The 12,280-nt window shown below is 33.9% G+C and overlaps 2 protein-coding genes across 2 annotated transcripts; one reads left to right on the top strand and one right to left on the bottom strand.

The window, feature by feature from the left end:
- Window positions 1-8,884: 8,884 nt before the first annotated feature.
- On the bottom strand, window positions 8,885-9,135 carry LOC114347247 (drosomycin-like). Its single transcript, XM_028297974.2, has one exon. The coding sequence runs from the start codon at window positions 9,130-9,132 to the stop codon at window positions 8,932-8,934; it is 201 nt and encodes a 66-aa protein (XP_028153775.1). The 5' UTR covers window positions 9,133-9,135; the 3' UTR covers window positions 8,885-8,931.
- An 806-nt stretch (window positions 9,136-9,941) lies between these two features.
- On the top strand, window positions 9,942-10,224 carry LOC114347225 (drosomycin-like). Its single transcript, XM_028297955.2, has one exon. The coding sequence runs from the start codon at window positions 9,948-9,950 to the stop codon at window positions 10,146-10,148; it is 201 nt and encodes a 66-aa protein (XP_028153756.1). The 5' UTR covers window positions 9,942-9,947; the 3' UTR covers window positions 10,149-10,224.
- The last annotated feature ends 2,056 nt before the right edge of the window (window positions 10,225-12,280 follow it).

The following is a 12,280-nucleotide window of genomic DNA, read 5'->3' as shown; positions in this document are numbered from 1 at the left end:
CAATTTATTATGAGTTTAACATTCCTATGCCATTACAATCTATTTTTGATCTTTCTCCCCACTATAAAACTTAGAACCCTTATCATATATAGAAAAGACACAATAAGTTGTTTGAGGACAAATTCGCCGGTCCAGAAGAAAAATGACGCAACCGCAAAATGAAAAATTCTTCAGAAGAGCAAAAAACGATTTTTAAATATTTAAAATAGGGATTAAATGAAGAGTAATCGTCCAGGAGCATTGGTATGGCGTTTAATTTTTGACAACAATGGCTTTTATTTTCATCGATATCGGTTCGAATTTCATTATCTTAATTTAATCGCCCCATTTTCAACCCTATCTACAGTTGCGTCATTATGCATCTGAAACAAGGTATAACATAGCGCGTATTTCAGTAACGACGCAACTACCCTATAGTAGCTCAGCACATTTGTACACTCTGGTCTTTTTGTATCATCTTTACATAGTATTTTAGAAGTTAATTGCGCAATAAACAGGAATTGACAAAATTTGCAGTTACGTCATTTTTCTTCCGTACCAAACTGAATATCTGCCTGCTATTACTTTTATTATTATAATTTAGCCTAGGTGGCACAGCAGTCGGTCCCCCTCTAGTTAACTTATTCTTATATATTAGAGTTGTGCTACTTATTTGACAACGTGCAGTCGTATTAAAACTTCTGAAAAGTATTTTGAGTTTTATAGATAATAGTATTGAGAGTCTTGTGGGTAAAATTTATATTTTTGTGATTAGATAAATATTTTGTGTTTTTTGTAAGAGCGCATCATGAGTGGTGGTTATTTTATTTGTAAGAAACCTTTAGGGAAAATTATTTGTCAGTGGAATCGAGCCATCTTTACTCACTGTTGTCGGTGATGTTTTTTGTCTCTTTATATGGCGGAAATAAACATGGTTCTCTGGAAACCCTGAGATGCAAACGATTCGCTAAAATAGTGACAAAAATGCATTTAATCTCTTTTCACTTGCTCCAACACAAGATGCAACCCATTTCCACTGACTCCGAGTGTATCACCAGGTTCAGTCATGGCTCGGTAAACATTGTGATCCAGAAAATTGGGGCTGAAAAAAGCATGGCAAATTTTGGATACTAATCCTAACTTCCAAGCCTCCAGTACCCCCCAGCTTATGAAATTCATCTTCAGCAGATGCAATGGAAACTGGAAGTGCACGTGGTTGCTGAAAAGCAGACCTCAAATGTTCAGCAGTGTGCCTCTATTGTGGTGGTAAAAGTTGCAGTAACATCGTGGACATATCAACATTAATTATTGAAGAAAATTAATTGGTAGATGAATTACCAACGATGACGCCAACTATAAGTCTCATTATACCTACCACAAAAATTCACCTCGAATACTGATTCAGATCTTGACTCACAGCATGGACCATCGAAAAAATGAAAAAATAATAACTATGATAGATCTATTTCAACATATAATTATAAATTATAAATAATATTATTTTGTCTAGAAATTGTCCGTGGATTAGGCCTATTGGAATACCACACAAAAAACGCGACTCCAGACTCTACCTCATAGGTGGCCGGGAAAAGGGTCAAAAATAGCTTAATCATAGCATAGGGATGTTAAAATCATAATAAATAAATATATAGATAGAAAAGTAAGCCCAAGGTTTTGTTTTTACTGTATTCATATGAGAATTCGAGAATTTGGTCAAGTTTGGAGCGTTGTAAAATCTAGATAAATAAATCAAATTAAACAACTTACTCTGGGCTAATTAGCAAAATACAAGGAAAAGTTATTTACCAGCAATTTTATTGCTGGAATCGAATCTTATTATTGTATGTATTAATAATATAGGTATGCAAAGTCCGCAGATAGTGTGCTACTTTTTTTTTAAAAACAAAATGGCGCCCGAAACTCGTGTTTTTTTTAATTTTTGCTCTATAACTCCAAAGATTTTAACTTTACACCAAAAACACTCAAATAAAAATTGACCGCAATTAAATTCTGCACAGAGACGTGTTTTTCTCGATTCAGTTAGACGAAAAATTTCCCCAGAAAAAGCGGGTTTTTCCAACAAAATCTTTAATTTTCAACTAATATTTTAGATAAGTAATTGTTAATTAATATTTAAATAATTTAGTAATGTAAAAGCCCTTTTCGTATAGATTATAATTCCAGAAGCCCATGGAAATTGAATGAACAGTTTAGCAACAATTAAATTGTGAATTAAAAATTTACGGTCGCTATAATAACGACAATAATTACGATGCATAAGAATAACTACGATTTTTTCATAAAAAGGTACTATGTCCATCTAATTTACTTTATAGAATTGAAATTGGACTATTTAAGCGGCCTCAGGAATATTTTTAAATTATAAACAATTTTTTGGCTTAAAAACAAATAGAATATCTCGGGAAATATTAAACTAAATTAAATTGTGAAAAAGTATTCGAAAGACAGCGGTAGGACGCTTCTTTTAAAAGAAAAAACGTTTAATTATGATGAGCGGTTCCTGAGATACAAGCGGTCAAAGTTGACCAGAATTTACGGCAAAGATATAAACAACAGGATCATAATTTTCAAACCATCACCTTTTTATTTTTATCCTTTTTCTCCACACTAATTTTCATATCTTTAAAATACTCATAACATATATTATTATAATAAAAACTATCGATAATACGTGTGAAAATTGGCAAAAATAGCAAAATTCCAATCAAAAATTAGGTTGGAGAAAATGCAACCCTCAAAGTTCAAAATCGGTATACGTTAAAAAAATATAAAAAATGAATAACCATTTTCAATTTCGTTGCAAAACGAAAATACAGCCGAACCATATTCCAGTCCAATCAGAGAGTGCTGCAAGCACCTCTACCGGTTTCGAAACTTATTAGTCTCTCATCAGGAGGCACATATGCTGCTCTCCCCGATCCAACCAAAACAAACCCCAGCGTGCAGTCCCGAATTGCAACGAACGAAATGGCATAGAGGGCATCTATGCCACGAAACTTATTAGTCTCTCTATGCCATTTATGCTTATTAGTCTCTCTATGCATAGATGCCCTCTATGCCATTTCGTTCGTTGCAATTCGGGACTGCACGCTGGGGTTTGTTTTGGTTGGATCGGGGAGAGCAGCATATGTGCCTCCTGATGAGAGACTAATAAGTTTCGAAACCGATAGAGGTGCTTGCAGCACTCTCTGATTGGACTGGAATATGGTTCGGCTGTATTTTCGTTTTGCAACGAAATTGAAAATGGTTATTCATTTTTGATTTACATTTACTCTGTGTGGAGTATGAAGGGAACCAGTCTCGTTGGAACTTTACCGCGCTGAGCAGATGTGACGTGAATTGTAAATTGTAGAATTCCCTCATCTTCCTTAGTCTCAGCATCCGTATGGCTTGCAAATTGTAGAAGCCTCGGAGGTGTAACCAGAGAAGGTTCCCATTGTTTTCATTCTGGTGGGATATGTTATATGCCATTAGAGTGAAAACTTAGTCTTTAACCTTCGGAGTACGAAGGCTGGGTCAAGCGTGACCCGAAATTCATTTATTTCTTAATATTTTCTGAAATATTTTTTTTACAAATCCGATTGATCGTAAGTTCTCCTAATTTGTTTCAATCTATTTTTTCGTATATAATTCGTGAACATGCAAATTGCAGTTTTTGCTCTACGTAACACCTATGATGCCGGGTCACTCCTGACCCGGTCTTCGGATTTCGAAGAATATTTTCAATATGTTTGTAGGTACACGTAAATCGCAGCCGTCTCTGTTTACGGGTATACGTATTCAAATATATGGCCGGAGTGAATTTACCTGTGCCCGTTTTCTGAAAGGTATTAAAATTTGACCGCCGGAGCGAACTAGTATAAGCCCATGAGGAACCATGTTAAAAAATTTAAATACAATAATTTAGGATTACAATTGTTATGTTTGTTTGTTTTTTGTTGAATTAAAGATACTGTTTAATAATACTGACTATTTAAAACATCCTTGTAAATAAAATGAGAATGGGTCACGCTTGACCCATCATCGTAATCTAAGTAAGTCAAATAATCTCCGTACTCCGAAGGTTAAAAAAATATATTTTCTCGGCTTCCCGTGGAACAACTTCCTTCATTCTTTTTTTGTTCCCTAATAACTCGAGTAGAGCCATCGAACTAACGCATTATTAAATGTCAAACTTGCTTTTGTTTTGTTATAATAGATTAATTTATTTATAAGAACAGAAAACTACATATTTTTTCCAGTTGTAGGCTTTTTTTTAGATAAACTTACTACAAGTGTACCTTTTAAAGTTAAAAACATAAATATTCTCATTTGAAAGCTGTATAATTATTTAAACAATTTTTATTTAAACAAATTAAAATTTTGTGTTATAATAAATAAATAAATTTATTATAACAAAACAAAAGCAATTTTGACATTTAGTAATGCGTTAGTTCGATGGCTCTACTCGAATTATTTGGGAATAAGAAAAGAATGAAGGAAATTGCTCCATGAGAAGCCGAGAAAATGCATTTTTTTAACGTATACCGATTTGGAACTTTGAGGGTTACATTTTCTCCAACCTAACTTTGATTGGAATTTTGCTATTTTTGGCAAAATTGGTGTGGAGAAAGACGACAAAAATAAAAAGGTGATGGTTTGAAAATTATGATCCTCTTGTTTATATCTTTGCCGTAAATTCCGGTCAACTTTGACCGGTTGTATCTCAGGAACTACTCATCATAATTAAACGCTTTTAAAAATTAAACGCTAAATTTTCTTTTAAAAGAAGCGTCCTGCCTCTATATTTCGAGTACCGTATGGTGTCTTTTTATGAAAAAATCATAGTTATTCTTATGCATCATAATTATTGTCGTTATTATAGCGACCGTAAATTTTTAATTAACAATTCAATTGTTGCTAAACTGTTCGTTCAATTTCCATCGACTTCTGGAATTATAATCCATACGAAAAGGGCTTTTACATTACGTAGTTATTTAATTATTGATTAAGAATTACTTATCTAAAAGTTTAGTTGAAAATTAAAGATTTTGTTGGAAAAACCCGCTTTTTCCGGGGAAAGTTTTCATCGAAGTAAATCGGAAAAAACACGTCTCTATGCAGAATTTAATTGCGGTGAATTTTTATTTAAGTATTTTTGGTGTAAAGTTAAAATCTTTGGAGTTATAGAGCAAAAATTGAAAAAAACACGATTTTCGGGCGCCATTTTGTTTGTAAAAAAAGTAGCACACTATCTGTGGACTTTGCATACCTATATTAAAAATGTATAGAACGTTTTTTGCTTAGAATAAATGTTTTTACCAACTTTTGTGGTCAAAATGAAATAAAAAATTTCCACCCCCGTGATGGGGTGGCAACCACCCCATGGTAAAAGCGCCTTTCAGCCTCATGTAGATTTTGATCCTTGGACTATCTACTACTTATTCTCAAATTTTCAAGCAAGTCGATCTATTCTGTAAAAATTGCGAGGTTTTGGCCTATTTTAAGCTTCATTACTTGGACTATTATTCATTTCGTCGATTTCGACTCCTTACATTGGCTCCACACTATGTATTTATCAATCGGTTGTTTATAGTTATTGCTGCTAATTTATTGTTTGTGGTATTCAGAAGTGTCATCCCTCTCCAGTTTCACAATATCTTTTTGGTAAATTTATTATAAGTCCTGTTTTCCATAGTTTGGAGAACTTGTCCTTTTCTCCAAGCCCATTGGAAGAGTGGTTTGATTGTTTTGTTATTGTGCTTGCACAAGCTTTTAACAACTCTGGTGGAATATTGAGAGGGCCGGCTGCTTTGTGCTCTGTAAGCTTTTCTATTGCTATTTGTGTTTCTTGCTTTGTTGGTTCGTTGTGGTGTTTGTTGGTTCGTTGGACCGAAAAACTGCATACAAAAAATGCATTCTTAAAGTGCATCTCAAACAGACAATAAAAAAATTCAGCAATCGTCAATTATCGGCGGAAATGAGTTCAATTTTGTTACTCGGGGGTTTTTGGGTCGCTGAAAACGAATATGACGTCGAAAGTGATCTCCGGAGTACCTGGTGCCCAGGGTACCTACTGTTTACCTCGTCTTGTGGAGTTTTCGGCAAATTCATTAAAAATTAATCAAAAATCATTACTCGGGTGTTTTTGGGGCCGCTAACGACGAATATGACATCGGAAGTAATTTCCTGAGTACCTGGTGCACAGGGTACCTACTGTTTACCTCGTCTTGTGGAGTTTTCGGCAAAAAAATTAATTATTAAAAAATTAGTCAAAAATAATTACTCCGGTGTTTTTGGGGTCGCTAACGACGAATATGACATCGGAAGCGATCTCCGGAATACCTGGTGCCCAGGGTACCTACTTATGGAGTTTTCGGCAAATTCATTAAAAAATTAGCCAAAAATCATTACTCGGTGTTTTTTGGGTCGCTGACGACGAATATGACATCGGAAGTGATCTCCGGCGTACCTGGTGCCCAGGGTACTTACTGTTTATCTCGTAACTAATGATGTTTGACTAATTTTTTAATGAATTTGCCGAAAACTCCAGAAAACGAGGTAAACAGTAGGTACCCTGGGTACCAGGTACTCCGTAGATCACTTCCGATGTCATATTCGTCGTCAGCGACCCAAAAAACCCCCAGTAATGATTTCTGGCTAATTTTTTAATGAATTTGCCGAAAACTCCAGGCACCAGGTATTCCGGAGATCTCTTCCGATGTCATATTCGTCGTCAGCGAACCCAAAAATCGCCGAGTAATTATTTTTGACTAATTTTTTAATAAATTTTTTGACGAAAACTCCACAAGAGAGCTAAACAGTAGGTACCCTGAGCACCAAGTACTCCGAAAATAATTTCCGATATCATATTAGTCGTTAGCGGCCCCACAAACCCCCCGAGTAATGATTTTTGACAAATTTTTTAATGAATTTTAATGACGAGGTAAATAGTACTTGGTAACAGGTACTCCGGAGATCACTTTTGACGTCATATTCGTTTTCAGCGACCCCAAAAACCCCAGAGTAACAAAATTGAACTCATTTCCGCCGATAATTGACGAGTTCTGAATTTTTTTTATTGTCTGTTTGAGATGCACTTTAAGAATGCATTTTTTGTACCGGTTCACAAAGTTTCCTGGCGCGTTCACGAATCGAATGCAAAAAAATTATTAAGATCCGTCTTCTACTTTTTTTTCGGAGGTAAGGCCGATTTTAGTGTTTTATTGCTTCGTCTATAAGTAAAGATTCTACATTATAAGACAATTTCTTAATTATTAATTTTAGTTAAATTTGATTAGGAAAGTACCTGCACTGGCGGATAATCTTCACTCACGTTAATTTCTCTTCTCTAAATTAACAAATTTGATCATTGTCGAAACAGTAGAGGTTACAAATCGTGGAATCCAATACTTGGAAAATAAATAAACAAAAAACTATATAGACTAAGAGCCGCTATAGGTGAAAATTCTTAATCATTTTAGGCACGACGGGACCCTATAACTTAAATAGTAGAACCTAAAAGAAAACGTTTGAGCACTGTGCCGTTACTTTTCAGTGGCACATGCGTCTACAGTGGCGCATCAAACTTTCCACTTATGGACGGGATACATAAATTAAAAAATACCCTCCCTCATTACCAGAATTTAACTTTTTTCATTTTTTTTAAGTTTTATGTGATTAAGACATAAGATTCATCGTAATTTTAACCCACCACCCCCTTCTCCCTGCCCCCACCATCAAAAACTTTATTTTTCGATTTTATTTTTTTTTGGTGGGATGCAATCAATTTTAAAATTTAAAAAAATTTACACGCATAGTTAAGGCTTTTATAAAACACGTCTATTTTTTATAGACCTGTAGGTTGAGTGTACATAGCCTCAAAAAAATTAAAATTTTTTTTTTTAAAAGTATATAACTTTTTTTTAGGGATAGCTGCAGATCTAATTTTTTCTTAGTCTTGTGTATTTTATGAAACACTATATTTTTAATTTTTTTCAGATTTTTCTGTAACGTTAGTCACCTTCAAAAATCCAAAAAACTGTTTTTTAAGGGGGTTTTGGGGGGTTTGAACGTGTTTTTCTGATTTTTAAATATTCTAAAGAACTCAGTTACTTCAAGTTACATATAACCTATAAAAACAAAATTGATTTGATATATTATGAAGTCTATAAAATAGGGAAAATCCCCCAAAACCCCCCAAAAAACAGTTTTTCGGATTTTTGAAGGTGGGGAGACACACGGAAAAATCTGAAAAAAATTAAAAATATAGTATTTGATAAAACACACAAGATTAAGAAAAAATTAGACCTGCAGCTATTCCTCAAAAAAAGTTATACGCTTTTTTGAAAAAAAAAAATTTCTTTTAATTTTTTGAGGTTATGTACACTCTACCTATGGGTCTATAAAAAATAGGCATGTTTTATAAAAGCCTCAACTATGCGTGTGAATTTTTTGAAATTTTAAAATTGATTGCATCCCACCAAAAAAAAAATAAAAACGAAAAATGAAGTTTTTGATGGTGGGGGCAGGGGGAAGGGGGTGGTGGGTTAAAATCACGATGAATCCTATGTGTTAATCACATAGAACTTAAAAAAATTAATTCTGTTAGTAAGTTCTGTTACCTTTTAATTTATTTATCCCGTCCATAAGTGGAAAGTTTGATGCCCCACTGTCGACGCATGTGCCACTGAAAAGGGACGGCACAGTGTTCAAACGTTTTCTTTTAGGTTCTACTATTTAAGTTATAGGGTCCCGTCGTGCCTAAAATGATTAAGAAATTTCACCTATAGCGGCTCTTAGTCTAATATTCTTAGTGAATGGTTGTAATTTAAACGAATGTTCGGAAAAAGTGAATAATTGATATTAAAAAGCAACGCATTTTATAAACATACTTTTATTTCATATTGTTTCAATGGTCTATGCAAACAGTAGGTATATAATATTCAAATACTAACAACCTTCGCACCAACATTTCAAGCTAGGGCTGCAGTGACCACTTGGTCTGCCTTCTTCTTTACATACTCTACGGCAAGTTTCGTTGTCCCATACGGCACACGGACCTCCAAATCTTCCTGACAAACAGTCACCAAGAGCAGTTTTGGTGCTAAGGGCAACGAAGAAGACGATGGCGAAGATGTAAAATATTTTCATTTTGACGACTAAAATAAAAAAACATGTAATTTTTAAGTGTAAGTAATTATACTGTAAGTAATTTTAATGTAAGTTAATGACACTGCAATAGCCAAAAGACCAGTCATGTAACATGTCCCAAAATTGATTACAAGAACATATTAAACGTATAAAAGAATACATATTTTTTTATTACTTACAATAATTTTCTTTGCTTCTTTTCTGGAACTAAACTTTGGTACTGTACTAATTGATGCTTGTATTGCTGTTTTGGTTAGTTTATATACAAGAATTTTGAGATAATAAAAGCAATAAAAAATGTAAATAATCTGGATAAAACATTCTTTCGTAATCTTAATGAACTTAAAATGCAAAAGATTATAACTACTAATCTTCACATGATGGTGTTCGTTAATATCACTAATTAAAAAATGAATAATTTACTCCGAAATGCTTATCACTTAGTCTTCAGTACCTATATAAATCCTGAATGGAAGGTTATAATCATATCATTCAATATCTTGGTAGTTGGTTTGAGTCACCCTTTATAAGGTAAGTACGAGTATCTTTAATATACCACCGATTCTTTCTTTATTTTACAGCTTTTTTGATATTTTGTGCAATGCTTACAATGCTGTAAGGAAGAAGATCCTTATTTGGTCTGCTCATGTTGTATTACCTTGTTTTTTGTTTTGATCACCATCATAAGATCTTGCACTATTATTTGGTCAATTTCTTGTCAAAAATAAATTTATGGTCTCATAATATGCCTTTTCAATACATTCACTAATCACTTGTTTAAAATATAATTTGTATTATTTTTTCCAGGTTTCAACATGAAAGTTTTGTTTATCTTCGCCTTCATCGTAATTCTTGCTACAAGCGCCAAAACTGTATTTGGTGACTGCTTATCAGGTCGATTTGGAGGTCCATGTGCTGTATGGGATAACGAAACTTGCCGTAGAGTATGTCAAGAAGAAGGAAGACCCAGTGGCCACTGCAGTCCTAGTTTGAAATGTTGGTGCGAGGGTTGTTAATATTTTAGATCAACGGGAATGTTCTCGTTTATTATAAACAAGATTTATATATAAATAAAGTTACTTGTAAAAATTGGCGATTTTTATTTTACGGCGTGCGGCGTTGTTCAGCTTTTAGTGATACGATTCTAAGAATATGTGCTCTAAACTTCGGAAATCTAAAATTTTTTAAATCATATTAAACGATAAAATGTTGTATAGCTTAACCTCTAAACTGCCCCAAGAAGATTATATACTTATAATAGATAAGATAAGGCTAACCAAGACAGCTCAGAAAGAATTCCTTCATTTATTATACCGGGTGTCCCCTTATATTTCCCCCCATTTTAACGCCTATAACTTCTAAACGGCTCAAGATAGAAATATGCGGTTTTCGCTGAAACCTTTTATTTTAGTAAAAGTTTTGTTTGAATGTATTGAATTTTTTATATCGCTTTCAATTACGAAGAAAAAATGGCGGATTAAAAAAAACGTTGTTGATTTTTTTAATGGAACACCCAGTATATTTTTTTGTAAGTTGAAAAAACGGCTAGTCACCTATCTAGCGATATAAAGTTTTTTAAAATCGGTTGAGATGGAACGTGGAAATCACGTAAATAAATAATATTATGATTAAAATAACTACATAGGTATATAGCAAATACTAAGCAAATTGTCATTCTGTTATGTGATTTCCACATTGAATCTCTCATTTTAAAAGGTCCGGTTAAATAGGTAAAAGACCGTTCTTCCAATTTACAAAAAAATATACTGGGTGTTTCATTTAAAAAAAGTCAACGTTTTTTTCAAAAATCCGTCATTTATTTTTTTAAAAGCGATATAAAAAGTTCAATCCATTCAAACAAAACTTTTACTAGAATAAAACATTTAAGTGAAAACCCCATATTTATATCTTGAACCGTTTAGAAGTAATAGGTAGTTAAAATGGGGGAAAATATGAGTGGACAACCGGTATAATAATTTTCACATACACCCTACCCACAGAACTCTTATTGTTACAGATACTCCCTCCCCTTTTTGCTCTGTTTCTTTATTTACTCCACTGTCGTAATGAATTCCTCTATTATTTCTTTTTCTTGGCCTTTCTACTTTATTTCAGTAAGTACCGCTATGCCCATTTTCCATATTTTAGTTCCGTAAAAGTTTATTGGTGTTTATACTGTTGTTTATACTCTGTTTATAGTGTAGATTCGAACATCCTATATTCACTGTCTGTTTTAGCTACCGAGTTCTTTTCTCTATGTTTGTGTCCCGTATCAAAAGCTTTTTGTAGGGATTGTTAGCTTATATTTTTATTTTCCAGGCATCATGGAACTAACCCGACGTCCTAACTCTCCAACTTTCTTAACCGGGCATGGGACTGGCTACAGCCAAGCTTAATAACGAACTTAGCGTTACTAAAAGTGGAAGTGATAGAGAAAGAACATGTGAAAAAGAATTGATTCAAACCTACATAAATAGGACCAGGCCTCTACCGCAAGCCAAGAATGTGATGTTATATGCAGTCCAAGTATGGAGTTTGCAAAGAAGAAGTTTGCAAGAATAGAAACGGCAGGCAACAGGTTAATAGATGGATCGTCATGGCAAGACAGAGTTTCAAATGCAACCATCCAAGAAAGGCTCAGTACACACAACTGAGGAAGGTGGTCGTCCACAGTACCAGAAAATTTTCCACCAGGCAACATGAAGACTTCTTAAGATCAGGGATATCTTCGTCAAAAACAGTTAAACAATCTACGAAGATGAATTGAGCAAGTTGATCAAATTGTTTATCTTGGATATCAATTAAATTGTTACGCAGAGACTTAAGGAGAAACTAGACCTAATATAGAACAGACCAGAACCGCTTTTAGAAGGATGTCCAAGGTATTATGTAACAGAGACCTATAAAATTGGCATTCAGGATCCGCCTAATTCACTGCTACGTGTTCTTGGTCTTACTTTATGGTGTCGAGTCCTTGACGTTAAACAAAATCGATCCAAATCGCCTTGAGGCTTTCGAAATGTGGTGCTACAGAATAATCTTAAAAGTTTCTTGGGTGGAGAAGGTTCGAAACTCCACAATACAAGAACGTCTCAGGTCTCAGCAAGACTACTGAGATTATAAAAATCATCAAGAAGAGAAAGCTGGA

This window comes from Diabrotica virgifera, chromosome 4, assembly GCF_917563875.1.
Source record: "Diabrotica virgifera virgifera chromosome 4, PGI_DIABVI_V3a".
NCBI lineage: Eukaryota > Metazoa > Arthropoda > Insecta > Coleoptera > Chrysomelidae > Diabrotica > Diabrotica virgifera.
This window is presented reverse-complemented; position numbering and strand designations above follow the sequence as displayed.